At 40.1% G+C, this 26,863-nt stretch overlaps 1 protein-coding gene across 1 annotated transcript; it reads left to right on the top strand.

Annotated features, from left to right (window-relative positions):
- Window positions 1-2,844: 2,844 nt before the first annotated feature.
- On the top strand, window positions 2,845-9,243 carry LOC110937089 (ABC transporter G family member 15). Its single transcript, XM_022179497.2, has 9 exons — window positions 2,845-3,397; window positions 4,332-4,411; window positions 5,471-5,932; window positions 6,003-6,125; window positions 6,531-6,662; window positions 6,744-7,028; window positions 7,940-8,212; window positions 8,287-8,394; window positions 8,724-9,243. Exons 1-9 carry the CDS (start codon window positions 3,118-3,120, stop codon window positions 9,072-9,074), a joined length of 2,094 nt encoding a protein of 697 aa, XP_022035189.1. The 5' UTR covers window positions 2,845-3,117; the 3' UTR covers window positions 9,075-9,243.
- The last annotated feature ends 17,620 nt before the right edge of the window (window positions 9,244-26,863 follow it).

Here is a 26,863-nt window from a genome sequence, read left to right on the forward strand (position 1 = left end):
CCTTGCTGCAGGAGTTTTGACTTTTGAGAGCACTTTGCCTTCAACCACTTGAACAGGTATTGTCCCACTTCGCTTTTCTACTTATAGAGCTTTTGACATCCTTGAAATCTTCTATTGTAATTTTTCTAGAGGTTGTGCTTTTCGACCCCTTTACTTATCAATTCGTCGATTTAGGTTGTGTTTTATGCCAAATGAGTCAAAGGGTTTTTGTAATTTTGCATGTATTTTTTAACATGCTCAAAGTAATTTCATCAAAGATAGGCTAACATGATCAAATTATTTAATATATGTTATTCTGAACATTCTATATATAGTGGTAATATCAACGGGTCGGGTAATGGGTCAAAACATGTAACTATTAGCGTGAGTCAAAACAGGTTGGGTCGACTCAATCTGCAAATATTTTTATCTTTTCAATTACTTAAATTCGGAAGATGGGTGGACTTGGAATCCGGAGTTCTCGGGTGAGTTCACGGTTAGATCAATGAGGAAAGTTATGTTTGCAGACAATGGAAATGCACCGCAAGCCAATAACTTTATCTGTGCCAGGTGGGTTCTTGCGAAGGTTTTTTGCTTTATGTGGTGTTTGGTGCAGGATATGATACCAGTCGCTGGTAATCTTGCTAGAAAGCGCAAAGCGGGTTATTTTAATTTCAGCAGATTACAACTTTTGCTTATCGAAAGCGGAATCGTTCGAACACGCGATGTACAGTTGTTGGGCCTTAAAAAGATATGATGAAAGTTAGCAACATGGACTGGTTTGGACTGGATGGGTAAAAGGAGGAAGATTGGGTGTTAAAAAAAAGCTTTAGAGGCAAGATCAAGCAATCTTTGAAGACTTTCAGATTCAATCGTTTAACTGGATTCAAAGAAGATCTAGATGGAAATATCTGGACTTGGGAATATGGAGAAGATCACCAAAGGAATGTATGTGGATTGTTGGCATGGTAATGTCTTTTGAATTTGTACAGGGGCAAGGGGTGTCAGGTAGTTTGGTTAGCTTGGTTGATTCTCTGTAATTTAATCTATACGTAAGTAACGGGAAGTTTCTTTCATTTCAAAGTTTATATCAACCCTGTTAAATTTAGGATGTATAGGGGTAATATTTATGTATGGGGTAATATTTATGTGTCCCTTTGTTGATAATATTTGAGATTGGAATTGTGATTAAACCAATGTAGTACACACCAATGTAGTACACTGGTCAATGCCATATGTTATGTATTAGACTTAAACTAGAACTGTTTATAAATTTATGAATTATATCGTTTTCTTTTATAACATACTAATATTAATATTAACCTTTTAATAGTTAGTATTTGTTTAATTTATAACTATAATTATTTTCCCCACATTGTACATTTTAATTAAATTATTACATTCATTATTTACAACCCGTGATTAAAATCGACAACTCATGACACACTATAATCCTAACAAATTATTCATATTTCTTAAAATCTATTAAGAAATGTAATCGTTAATTAATTTTTATAAGATATTATTTATCGTAATATTCGAACGAACCTGTAATAAAGTATTTACGTGTTAAAGTATAATTTTTTTGTTGTTTAGCCACCCGTGTATTACACGGGTACTTAGACTAGTGTGTATATATATGAACGTTGGGTTCATATTTTGATATACGAAAGATACGAGATGAGAGGATCTCATAAAAACTATTAGAAACATTCACTACATAATTTTAGAGGAGTACTCTAAAATTAATACAACTTCTTTTCTTTATTTTCCTAAAACATCAAATTATATCCGGTGTAATCTCGGGCATGAGAGCCATCTCCGGCAGTACAACTACTACTTCGGTTGTTGTATCCTGGAAACAGACTGTCTGAGAAAAGGCGCGGAATCTGTTTTAAGGGCCCCGTGTCAAACACGATCCTCAACCAAAACCGTCAACGACAGTTTGCTCATTCTTGCAGCAGAGGTTCGTACAAGAAGGTGCGGTTGAAGTTCTTCCAAAGACGCTGGCTTGAATCAAGATTGGTACAATTATATTGTACTTTATATTCGTTTATTTAATTTTTGTAACCGGTATTGTACTAGAAGAATTTCCCACAAATAACGAGAGTCTCGTTATTATTTATTTTGTAATATATTTTATTGAAAACGTGAACCTAGTTTCTACAAATACTGACCCACTACGGGTGATCTTATTATTTTTTATATTAAATCATAATTTTCCCACATTTTCCCACATCTCTGTCATTTATTTAATATTTCTTTCTAAACTATTTCTTTATTTTCTTTTCGGTTATTAATAACTATTTAATATTTTATTAATCAATCTATGTGTAATACACGTGTTTCTAAACTAATTAATAACAAAACTAAAACTAAAGATTAAAGGTTTATCAGGTTGGTTTTCAGTATATTCAAGTTATTCGAAGATTTAAATCAAATATTTTTTTTTTTGAACAACTAACAAAACCACATTTTATATATTCATAGCCTACAACTGGTTGCTGGCTTGTTATATCAATGACATGTTACACCAAAATACAAAACCCAACTGCTACAATGAAATCATTACAAGCAGAAACAATAGAACACTTGGGTTTGGGAGGGAAGGTCTTAGGTTCAAATCCTACGGATAACAGGATTACAAGAAATGTGCGGTTCGAAAAAAAAGTTTAAAAACAAAAGTTTTAAACTGAATTCGAGTTCCAAAACTATATATCCATCTGTTTTTTTCAGATTCGATGAACTTATCTCCTTTTCAACTCTTGCGGATAACAGAAGGTGTCGTAATAAATGCCCGTACCAACCAACGATATTTCTGTGTGAAACTAAATACACTGACCACCCATTCTGTGAACTCATATAATCATACTCATGGTTATACATTGCGTTGTATATATTGTACCTTAGATATTCAATCTCATTTGTTATTTCCAAAGCATAACCATTTAAGAATCTATGGTCATAGAACCTTCATGTAGCACCCTATCAGTGGGTCCCACAAACTAAATGCATTGCCATCCCCACCTCTTATTTCACACACCCTTCAAACTCACATGGTCATTGTGACCAGCAAAAGGTTGTTCATTGTTTAGCTGTATTGTTATTGTTATCGTTATTTTTAAAAATTGGAGGGTTATGGAGATAGAGCCTTCGGGTAGTGGCGGAGTGTGTAGCCGCGGTGATGATATGACGGATTATGACAATGCGGGAGTGTGTTTGGGTGGCAGCACGAGTATGAGGGAACGAGCGACGTATTTGGTGTGGCGGGATTTAACGGTGGTGCTACCCAACTTTGGACATGGTCACACCAAGAGATTGCTTCATGGGATCAGTGGGTTTGCTGAACCGGGTCGGATCATGGCCATTATGGGGCCTTCTGGATCCGGGAAATCAACTCTTCTTGATTCATTAGCTGGTATGTTAGTTTTATGTATTCTTGTGTTAGTTAAAATAGGTAGACTAGATTTTAATAATCTAAAGTATGGCTCATGCATCGATAATAATTCATACATTCTTGTAACTTTTACTTTCGTTGTCTAACGTAATCTCAATGTAACAAAAAAGTAACTCTTTCTCTTCAATAGTAGTTTCGACATTATTTACAATGACAAAAAATCAAATACAAATACTTTTATCATACAAAATGTATGAATATTGTGAAAAGGTAAAAAAAACGCGGTGACATTTTCGTAGTTATTTACTCGTAGAGTAGTTATCAAAATTAACATACAAATGATCTTTTAGGGTAATTTTGTAAAATGTTCTTGTAGGGTAATTTTGATCTTGTAAGATAATTTTGATCTTATAGGGTAATTTTGTAGAGTATCATAATTACTCTACAATTGTATCAAAATTACTTTACAAGTAATTAAAATTACTCTGCAAGTTTTAAAATTAACCTACAAGAACATTTTACAAAATTACTCAACAAAATCAAAATTACCCTACAAGATCATTTGTAGAGTAATTTTGATAATTACCCTACGAGCAAATAACTACGAAAATGCCACCGAGTTTTTTTTTTCATGTCTTTCGTACGTTATGTACGTGAACTTAACTCTATTTACAATACCCTGATGATTGAAATTAAAATCATTTCATTCTTAATTAGGGGCAAACAGAATTTTTTTTTGTTAGAATAAATTTGTTTGTCAATGAAAGTGAAAGATAGTGTCACTCATCATATTGCTAATATGACTTATTGTTGATAAATAGGTGATAGTTTGAATTATTATAAACTAATTTGTCTTTGTTGATAAATAGGTGATAGTTTGAATTATTATAAACTAATTTGTTTTTAAAATAAAACTTGTTATTAATAAAAAGATATTTATCACATATTATTGCAGATAGATTATCAAAGAACGTTGTAAAGACAGGTGACATTCTCTTCAATGGCAAGAAGAATAAACAAAGAAATGGTCTTGTCGTAAGTGATTGTTAACCAATATTACAGATTGATTAATTTATAATATAATTATTTAATATGTGTACAATTACTCATATTATTATTGTTTAATTTTAATACGTTAACTATTTATATAGCACACAAGAATGTTTTTCAAACATTTTTTCCATCAGATGCATGTTCATTCAATCTACGAGTTATGAATTAACATTTTGGAATAAATAAAAGTGTTTTCCAAACGGTTTTGACAAAAGCATATATAAATTATCTTCTGTAATTACTTTATACTAATTTTAACGACATGAAAGCCTGTTATTGTGCAAGTCTAAATGTTAATGTTTTCCAACAAACTACTTCGTAAAATCTTATTTCAATTTGTGACTTGTCAAAACCTGATAAAAAATATGTTATATATTGCAAAAATTATAGACGGGTATTTTTTTTAGTAAATAAAAATATTTTTTAGTTTACGGTTTTAAAATTTCAAATAGTTATACTTTCTAAAAAACCTCTTGTAGAAAAAAAAATCATTCGTAAAATTAGTGACAAATATGTTTGTCACTAATCTGTCACTTATTCTTACACTTTTAAGTTCGTCACTAACTTTGCTACAAGCTTATGTTGCTAATCTATTGCAAATTTAGCGAGCATTTTATCGTCGCAAACACCACACAATGACAATTGTTAGGGTGTAAGGGGCACTCCCCTAAGAGGGGAGTCCCCTCTCTTACGCATAACCTATCCTCGTGTGCCACGTCAACTCCCCTCTTAAACTCCCCTCACACCCTAAATTGATGGTGGCACTCTCCTCTTAGGTGACTTGGATTTTTATTAAATAAAAAAAAAGAAAATTTATCATTGGTTGATTGAATGGGGCCCACCTTCTCTCTCCTCCCCTCTCTTCGGTGCCTCCTCACCGATCATCCCCCCTTTTTTGGCTCACCGCTAGGCCGGCGGCACATCCCCGATCGGGGAAATCGGTCCCCGCATGGGGTCACCGATTGTGCCCCGGGCACCCTTAATGTCTATATGTAAATTCCTATGTTTCACCCCTTTAAGTTGCGAAAGACTGGCCTGCAGGCTTATGTGACACAAGAAGATGTTCTAATGGGAACACTTACTGTTCGAGAAACAATCACTTACTCGGCTTATTTAAGGCTTCCAACGACATTTAGTAACGAAGAAGTGAAGGATATTATCGAAGGAACCATAATGGAGATGGGTTTGGAGGATTGTAGTGACACCTTGGTTGGAAACTGGCATTTGAGGGGCCTAAGTGGCGGAGAAAAGAAGCGCTTAAGCATCGCGCTTGAAATCCTCGTACGACCACGTATCTTGTTTCTAGATGAACCAACAACTGGGCTGGATAGCGCGTCAGCATTTTTCGTGGTTCAAGCGTTAAAAAGCCTTGCTCGTGATGGTCGAACCGTGATTTCTTCTATTCATCAACCGAGTAGTGAAGTTTTTGCATTGTTTGATGACCTTTTTCTTTTGTCTAGTGGTGAAAAGGTCTATTTTGGTGAAACAAAAGATGCTGTTACGGTATGTGTTACAAATAATAATTGTGGTCACATTGTTTATGAGTTATCTATATGATGAAATCTTTATGCAGTTTTTTGCGGAAGCCGGGTTCCCATGCCCGACTAAGAGGAATCCGTCGGACCATTTTCTACGATGCATCAATTCGGATTTCGATGTTGTAACAGCCACCTTGAAAGGGTCTCAAAGACATTATGTACGTGTGTCTTTAGTTGTCTGATATTTAGAACAAAAAAAATTAAAGTGGTTCTTTCGAAAACACATATGCTAATAATTGGGTGTTTTTTTTTCATTGAAATTTTAATAAAAGTTTGTTGTTATGATAGCAACTTTGAAGTTGAATTCGTTAATTCATATAATTTCATCGCTTATAAAATTTCAGAATTTTTGTCTTTTTGTTGCTGACGTCAGCAACAAGTAAAAATTCTTTATCCGATACTACTTAGAGTTGTATAGTCCACAAATCTGAAGTCGTTATTTTTATATTGATAACGGCTAACCCAGATTTGAAGTGCAACAAAACAATCATCCATGTCACCTTGGATTTCCAAAAGAACCTTGATCCTAGAATATGTCTTAGCGTAATAATGTGTTGTTACAGGAAGAACCGAAAGGATCGGATGCGTATAAAAAGTTTTCAGTCTCCGAGATCAAAGCGACACTAGCCGAGAAATACAAGTGGTCAAAATACGCCAAGAAAGCCAAATCGAAAATGAAACAAATCGCCGAATTTGTATGTTTTTTCAGTACTAAACACAAATTGATCTTTTTCCATATGTTGTTAATCTAATACGAGTTTTTATCGATGATTTAGCACGGACCTGAAACAAGCACGATTACAACGAGCCAAGCGGGGTGGTGGAAGCAACTTACAACGCTGACTCGAAGGTCATGCCTAAATATGTCTAGAGACATTGGATATTATTGGTTACGGTTGATTATTTACTCGGTTGTGTCCATATGTGTCGGTACAATATTCTACGACGTTGGGACTGGGTACACCGCGATTCTAGCACGAGGTGCTTGTGGTGGTTTTATAACAGGGTTCATGGTTTTCATGTCCATTGGGAGCTTTCCGTCTTTCATTGAAGATATGAAGGTGCATTCACGTTGATACCTTCGGTTTGCTTTCTATATATGCTTAAAAATGAAAAAAGAAAATCTGTTCATTAAGGTGTTTTAGTACCATAAAAAGCTACTATACTTTTTATTTTTATGAAAAAGGATAGCAACCTTTTTGATATATTAAAATAATTTTCACATATAGAAAGTAAATGAAAAGGTCATCAGAAAAATATTTATATGCTAAAGCTTTTTAACGAGAATCCTAATGGTTCAGACCTCTTACTGGTTTAACACTTAGTGATGCAGACTGTTTGTTTCGCGAGCAAATGTCTGAATGGTTCAGACATTTGCCTCTGAATGGTTAAGCATTATATATAGTCTGAATTGTTAAGACATCTAATCTGAATTTGTCAGACATTTGCCTCTGAACGGTTCAGCATTATACTTGCACTTAATAGTTCAGATCTCTTACTGGTTCAACACTTAATGGTTCAGACATCTTACTAGTTCAGCACTTAACCATTCAGAAGTTGCCAAACGGCCCCTAAACTTGTTTATAAAGCATGTAATTCTATTTTTAGTAACAATGATTTGTTAACTGTTAAATTGATCACAAATTGATGAAGTAACACTACAGATTATTTTTGAAAAAATAAAGAGTTACATGCTAACTTATTTTGATCAATTTAAACGTTAACAAGCCACTAATTTAAAGAACATGCAATTTATACAAATTTAGGAATTTTAACCTATGAAAATTAGTTTAGTTATTTTATTTTTTTGTATTTTTAGTAGGTAAAAGAATATAAGATAACTAAATTAATAAAAAAGCATATTTTGGAGAATATTACCCATTTTAGTACATGTTTCTTTTATTTAAACCTTTTTACTTCTATCCATTTCACTACTTGAAATAAAGAAAAACACAATCAATGTTTTTGGTAGATATTTACAAGAGAAAAGCTAAATGGATACTACGGTGTTGCTGTGTTCATTCTATCAAACCTCCTTTCGTCACTACCATTTATGCTTATGATCTCGTTTGTCACCGGAACAATCACATGGAACATGGTCAAATTTCGACACGGATTCATTCGATACATTTACTATTGTCTCAATCTCTTTGCCTCGATAGCGGTGGTTGAAAGTTGCATGATGGTTGTCGCGTCACTAGTTCCCAATTTCTTGATGGGCATTGTCACAGGAGCAGGAATCATTGTAAGAATTCGACTTCATTAACATGACACAAATTCACGTCAAAACGCGCGACTAATAATGTACATTTGTTACAGGGGATCATGATGATGACCTCCGGTTTCTTTCGTCAAATACCTGATCTTCCAAAGCCGTTTTGGCGCTACCCGATATCTTACATAAACTATGGATCATGGTCGCTACAGGTAAAGTTTCGTCTTACTAAGTGAGTTTTTTTGGAGGGGATTACGTCTCAAATCATCGACTGATTACCAACGAATATTACAAAAATGTATTTTTTGGGTTTGAACTATCGACTATGGATCCGTTAGCAATAAGTGCTTAAAGTCAATTTTCTAGTAGTGGTCATTATTTATTAACAACTCTAACAAGCAAAATAAATGAATCAGAAGTAACTTTAACATATACATAAAACAATCTAAAACATATTTTTTTTAATCCAAATCACTTTATTGTAGTGCCCACTTTGCAACCTATAACATGTGTTACATGTAACTTGGGTTTGAAAATGCAGGGAGCTTACAAGAACGATATGTTAGGGCTAGTGTTCGATGGCTTAACACCCGGGGACCCTAAATTGACAGGCGCAGAAGTAATCACAAAAATGTACCGATTGCCTTTGAATCACTCAAAATGGTGGGATTTGTGTGCTATATTCGCCATTCTGGTTGGGTATCGTATCTTATTCTTCTTGGTTCTTAAGTTCAAGGAGAAAGTTTCACCATTTTTTCAAACAATACATGCAAAAAGAACGATTTATCGTCTAAACAGGCGACCATCATTCAAGCGATTCCCGTCTTCTAAAAGACAATATAAACTCCGGTCTCTGTCTTCACAAGAGGGCCTTGGTTCCCCAATGCAGTAGCTCTATAACTAATACCTTATAGGAATATTGGTGAGGTATACGATTTATTACTCTAGATTTTTGCAAAGTTCCATCTCATATTAAACTTTTCGTTTGTGTATTTTCTTTTTGTACAACTTTATTTATCAGAATAAAACTGAAATCCTCAATCTTAGCACTTTATATATTATTTTTTGGTTCATAGACTACTTGCTAAATCTTCCATTTAAAAAGTTGTACTCGTCACACTACTACAAAATTGGTCGTAAATACGTGTTCGGTAGTTATATTTCTTATTATACTCTCATGTATGCTTGAATTTGAAATTCTAATACAAAGGAGTAACTCAATAAAGGGTAGGTAAAACTGTTATACTATATCATCTCTACTAATATCATGACGCAAAATGATATATAAACTATGAAAGAGCTATTAATATAACCGCAAGGGTTGAGTTATAATAGAAATGATTTCAAAATAAGAAGTGTAAGAAGTCATTAGAGAGTGACAAGTGTTTTAGAAGGAATCAAGTAGGAAGGGTAATTTTGTCTACAAAAGGAAAAAGAATACGCACATGCAAGTCACATGCTATTTCCCCCCAATCTTAAAACGTCCGTAACTTTATTATACATCATTTGTTTTTTAAAAAAAATTATACCATAAAATCGAGCGTCCTTTTTATCTTTAATATGAGTACCATATTGTTATATTTTTCAAAAACTCAGTTGCGTATTACACAATGGACATGACGTAAAACACAATGGAAAATAGATAAAAAAAACACAATCAATGACAACAGATAAAGACACAATGGACAACAGACTAAAACACAATGTCCATAACGTATAACACAATAAGTTTCAAACTAAATAAAAACACAATTGATGACAACAGATAAAAGACACAATTGATGACAACAGATAAAAGACACAATGGACAACAAACCAAAACACAATACACAACAAATTAAAACACAATGAACAAAATATCAAAACACAATTGACAATATATTAAACCACAATGGATAACATATTAAACACAATGACCAGAACCAATAACACAATGTATTGAAACCCCAGATATAACACCATCTTCATTGTGTCATATATTGTGTTATAGGTTTTTATAAAAACACAATGGGTAGAACCCAAATTAACATTGTGTTATAGGTTTTGATAATAACACAATGTATAGAAACCCCACCAAAACGTAATGACCAAAACCCAGTTAAAAGACACAATAACCAGAACCTTTAACACAATGCAAAAAAAAAAAAAAAAAAAAAAACCCAGTAAAAATGGTTTTTTTATTTTATTTTTATATTACAATATGGTACTCATATTAAAGATAAAAAAAGCTCGTTATTATGGTGAAATTTAAAAAAAAATGTCGTATGAAAAAGTTATGGACGCTTTAAATAGACGGGGGAATTGACATGCGTCTTGCATGTGAAGAGAGAAAATCCATAAATGTATGATTCCCTTTATGCCCTTCAATTATCTTCTTTTCCCTAAAACTAATCTCAACCCTTCAAATCTAAGATCAATGGACTAGAATGTAACACCCTGCGTTTTGATATCCTTATTATCCTAGCAAGTCTTGTCGTAGTTCCTACCCTGTGATGCTTGTACACTCGAGACGAACGATCATAATGATAATGAGACTATTTTAAATCATGATTAGGTTAGACTATGTGAAGCTTTTACTCTATGTGATGCTTTTATATGTATGAACGATGTGTTTATCCTAGAATCTTGACTCTTTGTGATGCTTTGATACTCTATGAACGAGAAACTAATTTAGACACGAATTTGAAACAAGAAACTATTCCTGTTAGTTATGTTATTTTGAACGTCTAGATGTAATAATACTATAATAATGGCTACTTACAATAATACGCAACGCAACATTTAAACCTCGCTCGCAAAATGAACCAAAATCGGAAAACTAATGAACGCGAACCAGCTGTCCAAATGGACATCCGATCGGATGACCATCCGCTCGGATGACCATCCGACCGGATGGCCATTCGACCAGACGCCATCCGATCACCACCAGTCGAATGAACCTGTAGCTGTTGTCACACCCCAACCGATGGCGGAATCATCGGGGTATGGCACTGAGCGAAACAGATTGTCCAGAAGTTTCCACAACAATTATTAATACTATTTCGTTAAATGATGAGTCCCATACCGCATCCCAAATAATAAAATAAATTATTACAGATAACAACCAGTCAAGTATTTCTGTTCCGACAACTCAGATTTAAATAAAATATAATATTGTTCAAATGCTTCTAGAGACTCGATCTGCAAGATCTACAGACAACTATGCTCTAGATGCTTATTCTAAGCTCGCTTCTTAGCAGATAAACACCTTAAACACCTTAAACATACGTTAAAATAAAGTCAATACATCAAATGTAAAGGTGAGCATACAAGTTTGATAATAGCATACAGAGTTCGAAATAGTTTACGCATAACCAACACGTACACAGAGGAAAACGAAGCATGTTAATTATCGACATGGATCTATCGATACCAATGACTGCGGGTTGACTGTCCGAGACAGTTCGCAATACATGATTACCACCGTAATCCATGCAAGTAATTGTCCTTAACAACCCCCGTGTGAACGGGTGCTGAGTCCAAACTATAGTACTACGTCGTTAAGGCAGGTAGACAGCATTCCACGTGTAAACATAACAACAAGTATTCATTTAGTCACGTAATACATGCAAAACGGTTAGCGTTTAGAATAATTGAGTAGTGTGCTCGATTGTGATTTAGATAGGTAACGTATGTAACACCCAAAAGTGCTAAAGCAAAAAGGGTTCGAGTATACTCACAGTGTTTGTTTGATGGATTGAAAGGAGCACTTGAGAGTAGGGTTAGCCTGAATAGTACGATAGCATAACGATGAGTAACGCATTAAATGGAAACAAGTGATGATGGGTCGAACAGCCTGCTCGATCGAACTGTAGGTTCGATCGAACGGGTTGTTCGTTCGGTTGGACATTCCGTTCGGACAGCCTGTTCGATCGGCCGGTAGGCTCGATCGGTTCGACTGTTCGAGTGGATTGTTTCTTCCTTTGAGTAGAATGTGTTTGTGTATGATGGCTTGTCCTTTTGAAGTTTTCGTTGTAGTATTTGAGAACACTGAAGTGTCCTTACCTTTCAGGTCGATCGATCGAACGGTCTGTCCGATCGGCCGGCTTAACCGATCGGTTAGGGACTTCAGAAATGGGTCCTTAGTGGGATGTCACCTGATCATACAGCGTGTTCGATCGGGTGGCACTCCTGTACGTTGAACGAATTGAAAATCGATTAAGTGTTGAAGCAGAGTATCTCATGATCCGATGAGTAATGTTATCGAACAGCTCGTTCGATCGAACATCACTTCGTTCAATATCATACTCCATGAAATTATCAAAGTGTGGGGCCACTTGCTAGCCGATCGGCTGACATGTCCGATCGGTTGGGCTGTTCGTTCGAACAGCCTATTCGATCGGTCAGCATCCTGACCTGGTCGGCCTATTCGCTTAACACTTGGCTTTCTTGATTGTTTGACGTTTTGTCGAGGTATTTTGACAACGAGCTAAACCATGGAACCTTTGTCATTACTTGTTTCTCCTGCTCGGACAGGAATCACCCAAGTCCGGCCGGTGAACGGTTCGGAACGGAGTCTAGGGTTTAACCCGAGATCGGTGAACCTCGTATATAGAATCCGAATCTCGAACCACTCAACCATTAGAATGTTTAGTGAGTTGGCTCAAGCTCCGTTTCTACCAGTTTGAAGGCATTGAGTGTAAAAGAGTTAAAAGAAAGTTGGTAAATCCATCTTTCAATCCTTTACATCGTGTAAATGTTTAGATCTAGGATAGATCTTTGTTTGTTTATGTGGAAATCGGTTAGATCCAAGTGATTCTTGGTGGATTGAGGCCAAAACATGAAGTTCTTGAAGAACACCATGATGACATCATCCTAGAACACTTAGATTTTTGATGATTTCACGGTTAGAAATCAGGTTTTGAAAGATAGAAAGGTGTAGAAGTGTGCATAGATCAAAAACGTACAAGATTTAGGGTGAAATCTTACCGGGATTGATAGAAATCTGAGAAATAGTGAAGAACACGAGCTGGTCGGACAGGGAGTTTCCAAAAGTGGAAAGAATGACAATGACAGGCCTATTTATAGGCTTCCAAAAGGGGAAAGGGTTGGCCGATCGGCCAGGCATCCTGATCGGACAGCATGCTCAATCGGACAGCCTGTCCGATCGGCTGAAATCCTGATCGATCCGCAGCCTGTTTTGGGCGTTTGGTGCGACGATTTCGATTGAAGACGATACGGATACGATTGAGTTCCTATTCAAATTACTTTTAGTCCCAACTACTATATCTACATACAAGCATCTACATTCCATATTCGACTTTGATTTCGATTGAGTTCGATTGAGTTTTGAGTGTCGATTCGATTGATCACCACACGTAACATAAAGTAAACACGCACAAGTGACACGTAAGGCACACACACACGTATAAATAATACCGAAGTCGCGTAATTCGAGTTTCGAGTTCGATGATGATTCGATTAGCTTGATTATTGATTGATTAACTTTATCGCATTGTTACTTCCTACTATTCACAGTCGTAAAGCGTTTCGCGTCGATTAAACATTCGATTACTTCGATTCCTTTGATAAACAACACTTACTCCACATAATACAATTAAAACATAAGATAGACTATTTACAGTCAAAGAAGTCAAACTTGACTTTGACTTTGACTTTGACTTTTGACATTCGGTAACACGGGGTGTTACAGCCTCCCCTTGTTTAGGGAATTTCGTCCTGAAATTAGGCTGATGGCTGTACAACACCGTGATTCATCTTACCAATTTCTCGCTTCAGATCTTCATTTAAACAACTGCGGGTACTTAGCCTTCATGTCGCTCTCGAGTTCCCAAGTGAACTTTGTGCCTCGTTTGCCTTCCCATCGGACTTTCACGACAGGGATGCGCGAGTGTCTGAGTTGCTTGGTTTGGCGATCCATGATTTCGACAGGTTTTTCCACGAAGTGCAGCGTTTCGTTGACCTGAAGGTCGTCGAGAGGTACGATTGAATCATGATCAGCTAGGCATTTTCAGAGGTTTGACACATGGAACGTAGGGTGGACGTTACTAAGTTCCTCCGGTAGTTCGAGTCTGTAGGCGACTTTTCCGATCCTTTCCAGAATCTTAAAAGGTACAACATATCGTGGCGCTAGTTTCCCTTTCTTGCTGAATCTGACCACACCCTTCCAAGGTGATACCTTTAGAAGTACGTAGTCACCAACGTCAAATTCAAGGGGCTTGCGTCTTCTATCGGCGTAACTTTTCTGTCTATCTCGAGCTTTAACCAAGTTGTCTCGAATATGGAGGATTTTGTCAGTCGTTTCTTGTAGTAGCTCAGGACCAGTTAATTGCGAATGACCGATCTCGTGCCACACAATTGGCGATCGACATCTCCTTCCATATAAGGCCTCGAATGGTGCCATTTGGATGCTGGCATGATAACTGTTGTTCTACGAGAATTCGACTAATGACAGGTATTTGCTCCAACTACCACCGAAGTCTATAACACACGCACGTAGCATGTCTTCAAGAGTACGGATCCTTCTTTCATTATGTCCGTTGGTTTGAGGATGGAATGCGGTACTTAGATTAAGCGATGTACCAAGAGCCGCTTGAAACGTTTCCCACAATCGCGAAGTAAACCGAGCGTCACGGTCTGAAATGATGTCACGAGGCGTACCATGATTACAAATGATCTCGTCGGTGTAGATTCGGGCTAGTCGTTCTACCTTGTAGTCTTCCCGTATTGGTAAAAAGTGGGCTGTTTTGGTCAAACGATCAACTATGACCCAAATACTGTCGTGACCTGATGGCGTGGGCGGAAGTTTGGTTATGAAATCCATAGCTATACTCTCCCACTTCCATATAGGAATTGGCAGTTGTTCGAGTAAGCCAGAAGGTCGTTGATGTTCAGCCTTAACTCTCGCACAAGTCAGGCAACTTCCAACATAGAGAGCGATATCCCGTTTCATGCCCGGCCACCAATACTTGTAGCGGAGGTCCTGGTACATTTTATCGGCACCGGGATGGATAGAATATCGGGATTAGTGGGCTTCGTCCATTATAATCTTTCGCAAATCGGTCCGCTTAGGGATCCATATTCGGTCCAGATAATAGAAAATCCCGTTTGCTTTGCTTACAAGCTGAGCTCCATCGTGATATATCCTTTCTTTCTTCAAAGTGCGCTCATTAAAACAAGCATGTTGGGCTTCGCGGATGAGAGCTTCGAGATCATGCTGGGCTTGGGTATTGCGAATACTGAGCAAATAACTCCGTCTGCTGAGCGCGTCGGCAACAACATTTGCCTTGCCTGGGTGATAACGAATCTCGCAGTCGTAATCGCTAAGAAGTTCTACCCATCGGCGTTGACGCATGTTAAGTTCCTTCTGATTAAAGATGTGTTGTAGACTCCTGTGATCGGTGAAGATCGTACACTTAGTACCATACAGGTAGTGTCGCCAAATCTTCAATGCAAAAAAAACTGCGCCTAGCTCGAGATCATGGGTTGTGTAGCTCTTCTCGTGGATTTTGAGCTGACGAGATGCGTAAGCTATAACCTTGTCTCGTTGCATAAGAACACAACCGAGACCAAGGTTGGAAGCATCACAGTAGACAATGAAATCGTTGCTTCCGTCGGGCAATGTGAGAACATGATCATTGCAAAGCATATGCTTGAGGGTTTGAAAGGCAAACTCTTGCTCGGTTTCCCAAACAAAAGACCTGTCTTTATGGGTAAGAGCGGTAAGCGGCACAGCGATCTTAGAGAATCCTTCTATAAATCGTCGATAATAGCCCGCTAGTCCGAGAAAAGAACGAACTTCGGACGGGTTCTTAGGCGTAATCCAACTTTTAACTGCTTCAATCTTCGCGGGATCAACATGAATACCTTGACTATTAACGATGTGCCCCAGAAATTGAACCTCCTCCAGCCAGAATTCACACTTGGAGAACTTGGCATAGAGTTGGTTCCCGTGGAGTAGCTCGAGAACCAAACGTAGATGTTGCGCGTGTTCGGCTTTCGATTTGGAATAAATCAAGACATCGTCGATGAACACGATGACGAAACGGTCTAGAAATGGCTTACACACGCGATACATCAGATCCATGAAAATCGCGGGTGCGTTGGTTAAACCAAAAGGCATAACAACGAATTCATAATGGTCGTACCGAGTTCGAAAAGCGGTTTTGGGGATGTCTTCCTCCTGAATACGCAGTTGATGGTAACCTGAACGTAGATCGATCTTCGAGAAACACCTTGCACCTTGCAGCTGATCAAACAAGTCATCGATTCGAGGTAGAGGATAACGGTTCTTGATGGTTAACTTATTCAACTCCCGGTAGTCGATGCACATCCTGAATGACCCATCCTTCTTTTTAACAATTAGGACTGGTGCGCCCCAAGGAGAGGTGCTCGGGCGAATAAAGCCTTTTTCAAGTAACTCCTGGAGTTGGTTCGAAAGTTCCCTCATTTCGGATGGCGCGAGTCGATAAGGGACTTTGGCAACAGGGTTAGCTCCAGGAATGAGATCGATACGAAAATTGATATCATGACTTGATGGTTAACTTTGGCAACATGGTTAGCTCCTGTATTCCTTGCGGAGATACTTGCTAGCTTGGATGCATGACATGAGCTTGAGACCTTTCGAAGCAGTTTCACCGTATACACACAATAGACCACCATTCGCGAGTGAGAATCAAATCATCTTATCAAAGCACACAACTTCACCATGGTTTTTGCGAAGAAAGTCCATGCCTACTATGACGTCAAAGCTTCCGAGTTACATCGGAATGAGGTCGATTGGGAAGATGTGATTGTTGAGCTCGAGAGTACAATCACGGAGAACAAAGTTAATGGCGACCGTTCTTCCGGTAGCGACTTCGACTTCGAATGACGAGGGGAGATAAGAGCGCTTACGACTAAGGAGCTTCTCGAATTCAAACGACACAAAGCAGTTATTGGCTCCCGTATCAAACAAACATGATGCATAAATACCATTCACAAGGAACCTACCATTAACCACGTTGTTGTCAGCCTGGGCTTGACGGGTGTTGATGTTGAAGGTTCTGGCGCGTGCTGCTGAGGCTGTTGCTGCTGCTGCTGGGGCTCTTACTTCACAACCCTGTTCGGGCACATGTTTGCAAAGTGGCTAGGGTCTCCACACGCAAAGCAGACTCGAGCATTGACCGTGGGCGCTTGAGCTGCGTGTTGGCCTTGAGGGGCTGGGAGTAGAGCTTGATGAGCAGTGGCAGGAACTGCGGGGTTACGGGGACCATAGCGACAATTCGCAGTGAAATGACCGTAAAGATTGCAGTGAGCGCAGAAACGACAGGCGATTCCGACCGGATGATGATATGAGCATGTCGGGCAGAGCGGGTGGGGACCTATGTAAGCACGCTTTGCTGGTGGTGCATTGGTCACTGGAGCTGGGCGGTGATGAGACTGCTGCTAAGCCGGTACGGCTTGTAGAGGGGCAGCAGTTGTTGTGACAGCACAGTTCTTGTTGCTGGAGCTACTGTTGTTGTGCTTCTTCTTTCAGCGTGATGACTTGGAGGGCTGAGCAGTGGAGTCGGTGGTTGCTGCAGTTGTAGCTTGATGCAGAGACTTGGATGGCTTATCCCAGAAACCAGACTTTACCCGCTTGTCATTGATCTCGGCGGCAAGCAAGTAAGTCTTCTCGATTGATGATGTCTTGGCGGCGTGAACAAAGTCGGCAACACAATCAGGTAGAGCTCAATATACTTCTTGATGGCCATGTCTGGCGTCTTGACTTGATCCGGACAAATAATACTAAGCTGCTTGAAGCGAGCAGTCAAGGCAGTATTGTCTCCGTCCTTCTGCTTGATGTTCCAAAACTCGTCCTCCAGCCTTTGGCGTTCATGGGGAGGGCAGAATTCGTCCATCATGATGGCCTTCAGCTCTTCCCAAGTCAGCTTATAAGCTGCATCATTCCCGCGTTTGTTTCGTTCGGCCGTCCACCAGTCTAGAGCTCGGGATTGGAAAACACCGGTCGCATTTAGGGTACGGAGATTCTCAGGACAGCTGCTTTGGTGCAGAGTGACTTCGACTGAGTCGAACCATTGGAACATAGCGGTAGGGCCATCTTCCCCGGTAAACTCTTTAGGTCCGCATGCCTTAAACTGTTTGAAACTGAAGACAGTCTTGTTGGCATCTTTAGGAGCGTCAGTTCGCGACTCCTCAGATGATTTGCTGATGTTTTCATACACCTCGCTTACAGCTTTTGCCACTTGCTTGGCGATGATAGCAGGAAGAGGTGTTCGGTGTCCGGATGACGACATGGTCTGCAATGGACATTGTCGTAGGTCTCAGACACAACAAATCGAATCTCACGTCACACGTCTACTACTTACTAAAGCTCAGGAACACGATAAGTACGAATCACATAAACACATAGGCACCAAATCACATAGTCACAGAAGCACGTAAGCACGTAGGGCACAGAATCATAGAAGCACATAAGCACATAGGCATTTAATCACAGAGGCAGTCAGAATACAGAAACCTATTATTCAAAGCTCGCGTGTCGTTTGTATAGCATCGTATAGTCGTATAGCATGTCGAGTAGTATAGTATAATTGTATATCGTAGCATAATATTGTCTAGAATTGCAGTGACTTGTTATCGTCTTGATAAAGAATAGCAACGCGAGTCATGTGTGTCGATCGAAGTGATAGCAAAGATCGAGAAACTTTCAAAAGTTTAAGCACATAAACAGATAAACACGCATAAAGCACATAAGATCGACAAATTATCAGAGTCTGCGGTTGCGGGCTCAGAATCGAAACACATAAAATCGAGAAATAGATTGTCTGCGGCTATTAGACATCGACTAACGAGCGTTTTTTATCTTTGACACTCATAATAAGATAAAAAACGCTCGTTATTATGGTGAAATTTAAAAAAAATGTCATATGAAAAAGTTATGGACGCTTTAAATAGACGGGGGAATTGACATGCGTCTTGCATGTGAAGAGAGAAAATCCATAAATGTAGGATTCCCTTTATGCCCTTCAATTATCTTCTTTTCCCTAAAACTAATCTCAACCCTTCAAATCTAAGATCAATGGACTAGAATGTAACACCCTGCATTTTGATATCCTTATTATCCTAGTAAGTCTTATCGTAGTTCCTACCCTGTGATGCTTGTACACTCGAGACGAACGATCATAATGATAATGAGACTATTTTAAATCATGATTAGGTTAGACTATGTGAAGCTTTTACTCTATGTGATGCTTTTATATGTATGAACGATGTGTTTATCCTAGAATCTTGACTCTTTGTGATGCTTTGATACTCTATGAACGAGAAACTAATTTAGACACGAATTTGAAACAAGAAACTATTCCTGTTAGTTATGCTATTTTGAACGTCTAGATGTAATAATACTATAATAATGGCTACTCACAATAATACGCAACGCAACATTTAAACCTCGCTCGCAAAATGAACCAAAATCGGAAAACTAACGAACGCGAACCAGCCGTCCGAATGGACATCCGATCGGATGACCATACGCTCAGATGACCATCCGACCGGATGGCCATTCGACCAGACGCCATCCTATCACCACCAGTCGAATGAACCTGTCGCTGTTGTCACACCCCAACCGATGGCGGAATCATCGGGGCATGGCACTGAGCGAAACAGATTGTCCAGAAGTTTCCACAACAATTATTAATACTATTCAGTTAAATGATACGTCCCATACCGCATCCCAAATAATAAAATAAATTATTACAGATAACAACCAGTCAAGTATTTCTGTTCCGACAACTCAGATTTAAATAAAATATAATATTGTTCAAATGCTTCTAGAGACTCGATCTGCAAGATCTACAGACAACTATGCTCTAGATGCTTATTCTAAGCTCGCCTTCCTAGCAGATAAACACCTTAAACACCTGTCACATACGTTAAAATAAAGTCAATACATCAAATGTAAAGGTGAGCATACAAGTTTGATAATAGCATATAGAGTTCGAAATAGTTTACGCATAACCAGCACGTACACAGAGGAAAACGAAGCATGTTAATTATCGACATGGATCTATCGATACCAATGACTGCGGGTTGACTGTCCGAGACAGTTCGTAATACATGATTACCACCGTAATCCATGCAAGTAATTGTCCTTAACAACCCTCGTGTGAACGGGTGCTGAGTCTAAACTATAGTACTACGCCGTTAAGGCAGGTAGACAACATTCCACGTGTAAACATAACAACAAGCATTCATTTAGTCATGTAATACATGCAAAACGGTTAGCGTTTAGAATAATTGAGTAGTGTGTTCGATTGTGATTTAGATAGGTAACGTATGTAACACCCAAAAGTGCTAGAGCAAAAAGGGTTCGAGTATACTCACAGTGTTTGTTTGATGGATTGAAGGGAGCGCTTGAGAGTAGGGTTAGCCTGAATAGTTCGATAGCATAACGATGAGTAGCACGTTAAATGGAAACAAGTGATGATGGGTCGAACAGTCTGGTCGATCGAACTGTAGGTTCGATCGAACGGGTTGTTCGTTCGGTTGGACAGTCCGTTCGGACAGCCTGTTCGATTGGCCGGTAGGCTCGATCGGTTGGACTGTTCGAGTGGATTGTTTCTTCCTTTGAGTAGAATGTGTTTGTGTATGATGGCTTGTCCTTTTGAAGTTTTCGTTGTAGTATTTGAGAACACTGAAGTGTCCTTACCTTTCAGGTCGATCAATCGAACGGTCTGCCCGATCGGCCGGCTTAACCGATCGGTTAGGGACTTCAGAAATGGGTCCTCAGTGGGATGTCACCTGATCGGACAACATGTTCGATCGGGTGGCACTCCTATACATTGAACGAATTGAAAATCGATTAAGTGTTGAAGCAGAGTATCTCATGATCCGATGAGTAATGTTATCGAACAGCTCGTTCGATCGAACATCACTTCGTTCAATACCATACTCCATGAAATTGTCAAAGTGTGGGGCCACTTGCTAGCCGATCAGCTGGCCTGGTCGATCGGCTGACATGTCCGATCGGTTGGGCTGTTCGCTCGAACAGCTTGTTCGATCGGTCAGCATCCTGACCTGGTCGGCCTATTCGCCTAACACTTGGCTGTCTTGATTGTTTGACGTTTTGTCGAGGTATTTTAACAACAAGCTAAACCATGGAACCTTCGTCCTTACTTATTTCTCCTGCTCGGACAGGAATCACCCAAGTCCGGCTGGTGAACGGTTCAGAATGGAGTCTAGGGTTTAACCCGAGATCGGGGAACCTCGTAGATAGAATCTGAATCTCGAACCACTCAACCATTAGAATTTTTAGTGAGTTGGCTCAAGCTCCGTTTCTACCAGTTTGAAGGCATTGAGTGTAAAAGAGTTGAAAGAAAGTTGGTAAATCCATCTTTCAATCCTTTACATCGTGTAAATGTTTAGATCTAGGATAGATCTTTGTTTGTTTATGTGGAAATCGGTTAGATCCAAGTGATTCTTGGTGGATTGAGACCAAAACATGAAGTTCTTAAAGAACACCATGATGACATCATCCTAGAACACTTAGATTTTTGATGATTTCACGGTTAGAAATCAGGTTTTGAAAGATAGAAAGGTGTAGAAGTGTGCATAGATCAAAAACGTGCAAGATTTAGGGTGAAATCTTACCGGGATTTAGAGAAATCTGAGAAATAGTGAAGAACACGAGCTGGTCGGACAGGGAGTTTCCAAAAGTGGAAAGAATGACAATGACAGGCCTATTTATAGGCTTCCAAAAAGGGAAAGGGCTGGCCGATCGGCCAGGCATCCCAATCGGACAGCCTGCTCGATCGGACAGCCTGTCCGATCGGCTGGGCTGTTCGATCGGCTGAAAGCCTGATCGATCCGCAGCCTGTTTTGGGTGTTTGGTGCGATGATTTCGGATATTTCGATTTGGATTGAAGACGATACGGATACGATTGAGTTCCCCTTCAAATTACTTTTAGTCCCAACTACTATATCTACATACAAGCATCTACATTCCATATTCGACTTCGATTTCGATTGAGTTCGATTGAGTTTCGAGTGTCGATTCGATTGATCACCACACGTAACATAAAGTAAACTCGCACAAGTAACACGTAAGGCACACACACACGTATAAATATTATCGAAGTCGCGTAATTCGAGTTTCGAGTTCGATGATGATTCGATTAGCTTGATTATTGATTGATTAACTTTATCGCATTGTTACTTCCTACTATTCACAGTCGTAAAGCGTTTCGCGTCGATTAAACATTCGATTACTTCGATTCCTTTGATAAACAACACTTACTCCACATAATACAATTAAAACATAAGATAGACTATTTACAGTCAAAGAAGTCAAATTTGACTTTGACTTTAACTTTTGACATTCGGTAACACGGGGTGTTACAGCTGTCAACTATAAATAGTGCACTTAACCCTTCATGCTCACCGTTCACCACTCTCATTCGCTCTCAAGCTCTCAGACACTTCCAGTCACGATTCAAAGCCAAATTGTAATCTTTTTACATCAAATCTCCTCTAATCTTCATCATTATTCACTTCCACACTATCTTCTTCATCAAAATCACACGAACACTTCAACTTTTTCTAAAAAACCAACTGATTTGGACCTTTTGAAGGTGGTTTCCACTCAGTTGCTTATACAAACTGTCGTGGAGCACCATTTAACCAAGATTGGTACCAGATCTAAAGGAGTTTCACGATTTTTATACAAGATCCAAAGTATTTTCACATTTTTATACAAGATCTAGAGGATTTTCACATGTTTTCGGCTCGGATCTGATAAACTTCACGTTTCACAAACATACTTCTGAACTTTTCTTCTGATTTACACAAAACATAGAAAATCAAAGTACAACATGGAAAAGATAAAGTACAACAAAATTCAACAACATGACAATAACAAAATCTAGTATTTCGATTTGTGTTTCTAAAGTCGTCCATACTAGATTTCATCAAGATCATCATCATCAACCTGCAACATGTTTAAAAGTATAGTTCAACACACAAGGTATTGATGAGTACACAAGTTTAATATAACATAAGTATGTAAAACGGTTTAAACAAATCCACATGGCAAAAATAGTTAACTGTATGTGACGAGGTGTGACCCGCAACGGTCAACCCGACCCGGTTACAACCTATTATTTTAATATAAATGTAAATGATTATTTTAGAACCTTCCATATCTGCATGGAAGTTACACAACCAAATCTCCAACTTTTTGGGAAGATCATGTAAATCTCTAACTTATCGGAATATATCCTAGGTTAAGGGAAACCCTAATGGAAAACCTATAAATAAAGGTAAACGTATAAGGTATGATCATCTGGCTCTCACATAACTTCCTCCCCTTAATTTCTTTTACTCCCATAAACCAAGACTTATTCTCACGCTGGAGGGTGGTTATAGGAATAACCCCATTCCTGTAACGAGTCCTAACGGTGTTTCTGTTTTGCAGCCAAGTGTTCGGGTCACCAATCATTGAAGTCCTAGTCCAAAACCACTATATAGGTCAGTGTTTCTTCATTGGCGCCATCCGTGGGACCTATTTAGTGACAGAACCTCATGGCAAGTGATCAGAACGTGGCAGATCAAATGGTGATAAACAATAATTTGACGTTGGGGGCGAGCCTCGGTACCGTACCACAGTCTTCCCCAGCCGTTACGAGGTCGCTGGATCCGGAGTTTGAGGCAGAGGGTCCACCTCCAGGCTTTGACAACATCACCACCGTCTCTTCCCAGACTATGGTTACGAGTCCGTTTCTCTATATGCCCTCACAACTACAGTCAAGGGAGCTGGGGGGAGCTAGCAGTAATATGTTCACCCCGGCGACAACGACTAATGCACAGGCCTCACGCCTCTTCTCCACCCCTGTCATTACATCGGCGAGCCCCAGCACCATCGTGTCAGAGATTAGTATGCCTCAATACTATCAGCCGCTGGTTTCCAACTCAATGTCGCCGCTGTACTCAGCGGCGCTCACGGCGGCATTGTCTACCCCGCCGCACCAGCCGGTCATCATGCCAGCCGGGGTAATGAATGCCCCTGTCACACCAGGAAACCAAGTATACTTCCCGGGGTATTTTTACGCACCCCCTTATGGGTATTTACCCTCATACGGGGGTTCGGCGTACCCTCTCCAGGGAACCGCGCAAGGAAGCACTCAATCGCCATACGCGGCTTACATGCCGCCATGGTGGAATGTCCCAACTCCACAACCAATGTATACCCAAGCTCCGACTGAGCCCATGTACGACAGAGGAAACGCGGTCAGGCCCCGGGCAACCCCATTGGGAAACTCCAACCCAATAGGGGGAGCTGCCCCGGGTACGGACGCTCCACCGGTACAGCCGGTAAATGTGGAAGAAGATGAACTTACCAAACCATACAAGCCGGTAGACGCGACGTTCCGGTCCAAATTCACTCGTAGGATCGCCGAGGCTCCTATCAAGGAAAAACCCAAAATGCCCCAAACGGTCGGCAAGTACGATGGTCTCGCCGATCCGGATGATCATCTCAACTTATTCAAGAGCGCCGGCGAAGTGGCCTGTTGGTCCATGCCCCTATGGTGCAAAATGTTCGTACAAACTCTAGTGGGAGCGGCCCGAGTTTGGTGGGACAGTCTGCCCACAGGCGAAATAAACAGCTTTGAAGATTTGGAATCAAAGTTTATCCTACAGTTTAGTCAGCAGCGCCGACATACGAAAGATAGAAACGAACTCCTCCACATCCGTCGTCGGGACAATGAGACGGTAAAAAATTTTACTATCAGGTTTAACAAAGAAAGCTTGGCGATCCCAGGCGTGACGAATGACCTGGCTTGTGGAGCTTTCCTCCAGGGAGTCAACGACGATGAGCTATTGAGAACACTGCATGGAAGGGATGGTGTACCCCCAACCATAGACGAAATACTTCGAATAGCCAAAGTATACGTTATACAAGAGAAGGCGGTAGCAGCCAGTCACGCAGCCAATAGGAAGAAAGAAGCCCAAAAGAATCAGGAGGAAAAAGATCACCGGGGATCCAAAAGCAAAAATAGGGGGGACCGATACCAGAGAAACGACAAAGACTCGCGATACGACCGGCACCGAAACTCCTATTCAAGGAACGAGCCATCGAAACCTCGGTCTGAATATCCCAACTTAAGCAAGACACCGGCTGAAATTCTAGCCTCAGAAAACCTCAGGCTTAATCCACCAAAGCCGTTGAAAGACAACCCTAACAAGGATACGAGTAAATACTGCGAGTACCACAAAGGAAGCGGGCATGACACCAACGACTGTTTTCAGTTTAAGAAGCAGATCGAATACTTTGTGAAGTCAGGTAAGTTGGCACACTTAGTACGAGACATCAAGCAAGGCCCGCCAGTGGTCAAGGAGGAGAATGACAAAGCGGCAGGCAAAAGGCCGCGTGAATTGAACATGGTACACGCGGATATGGGAAGGGGGGCAAAACGGAGTTTCTCCACGCTCGAGCCTTGGATGTTGGCAACAATGACCATAGAACCTCGAATGGAGGATTTGCACCTCACCACAGATGCCCTGATCATATCCGCGGCAGTAGGAGACTACCGCATGAGGCGAATCCTAGTCGACACTGGGAGCTCAGAAGACATTATCTATGAACATTGCTTCAACAGAATGCAACCAGAAGATAGGAAGTTGCTTGAATCAGTACACGCCCCCATCAAAGGTTTCACAGGGGAAAAGGTCGATCCTATTGGTCAAATCACTTTCCCAGTAACCTTTGGGCAGTCACCCAAAGAAAGAACCATACTACTAACCTTCCTCGTGGTCCGCGCTGAGTCATACCACAATGTGATAATCGGAAGATTCACCCTGGGGAAATTGGACGCCATAGTCTCCACGGCGAGGGGTTTTATGAAGTTCCCCACACCGCGAGGTATCGCTACTGTGTTTCGTGATAAAATTGGAGAAGTATTAAGTACCAAACGGTGCCGCCAGGGGCCCACCGGGGCCACGGGCCCAGAAAGATGGGTGCTAAGCACACGCTATCCAGACCAAATGGTCACAATCGGGGACACTCTGTCCCCGGAAGTTAAAAACGACCTGAAGCAACTGTTAAAAAGAAATGTGGACATTTTCGCTTTCGAACACTCCGACATGACGGGAGTCCCCCGTGATAAAGCAGAACACAGGCTCGCCACACTCCCAGGCGTTAAGCCGGTTGCTCAGGGTAAACGCAGCATGGCCCCGGACCGACGGGCGGCGGTTGTTAAAGAAGTACGAAAGTTAGTGGAAGCTGGAATCCTCAGGGAAACGCAATACCATACATGGGTATCCAACCCGGTTATGGTAAAAAAGCCAGATGGCACGTGGCGAATGTGCATCGATTTCAAAGATTTAAATAAAGCGTGCCCAAAGGATGCGTACCCGCTACCCGAGATTGATTTAAAGGTCGACTCCCTGATACCCTACCGATTCAAATGTTTCCTGGACGCGTATAAGGGATACCATCAGATTAAGATGTCCAAAGAAGACGAAGAAAAAACAGCGTTTCACACCGATGTGGGCATTTTCTGTTATACAAAAATGCCTTTTGGCCTACGAAACGCAGGAGCTACCTATCAGAGGCTAATGGACAAGGTGTTCGAGACATAGATTGGGCGAAATTTGGAGGTCTATGTAGACGACCTTGTAATTAAAAGCAGCGAAGAAAAGCAG

This window comes from Helianthus annuus, chromosome 15 (assembly GCF_002127325.2).
Source record: "Helianthus annuus cultivar XRQ/B chromosome 15, HanXRQr2.0-SUNRISE, whole genome shotgun sequence".
Taxonomy (NCBI): Eukaryota; Viridiplantae; Streptophyta; class Magnoliopsida; order Asterales; family Asteraceae; genus Helianthus; species Helianthus annuus.

Excerpts from the sequence above, each read along its gene's own strand:
- LOC110937089 (XM_022179497.2), top strand. The coding sequence starts at position 3,118 with ATGGAGATAGAGCCTTCGGGTAGTGGCGGAGTGTGTAGCCGCGGTGAT. Across the intron at positions 3,398-4,331 it reads TCTTCTTGATTCATTAGCTG|ATAGATTATCAAAGAACGTT; the intron begins GTATGTTAGTTT and ends ATATTATTGCAG. Across the intron at positions 7,029-7,939 it reads CTTTCATTGAAGATATGAAG|ATATTTACAAGAGAAAAGCT; the intron begins GTGCATTCACGT and ends TGTTTTTGGTAG.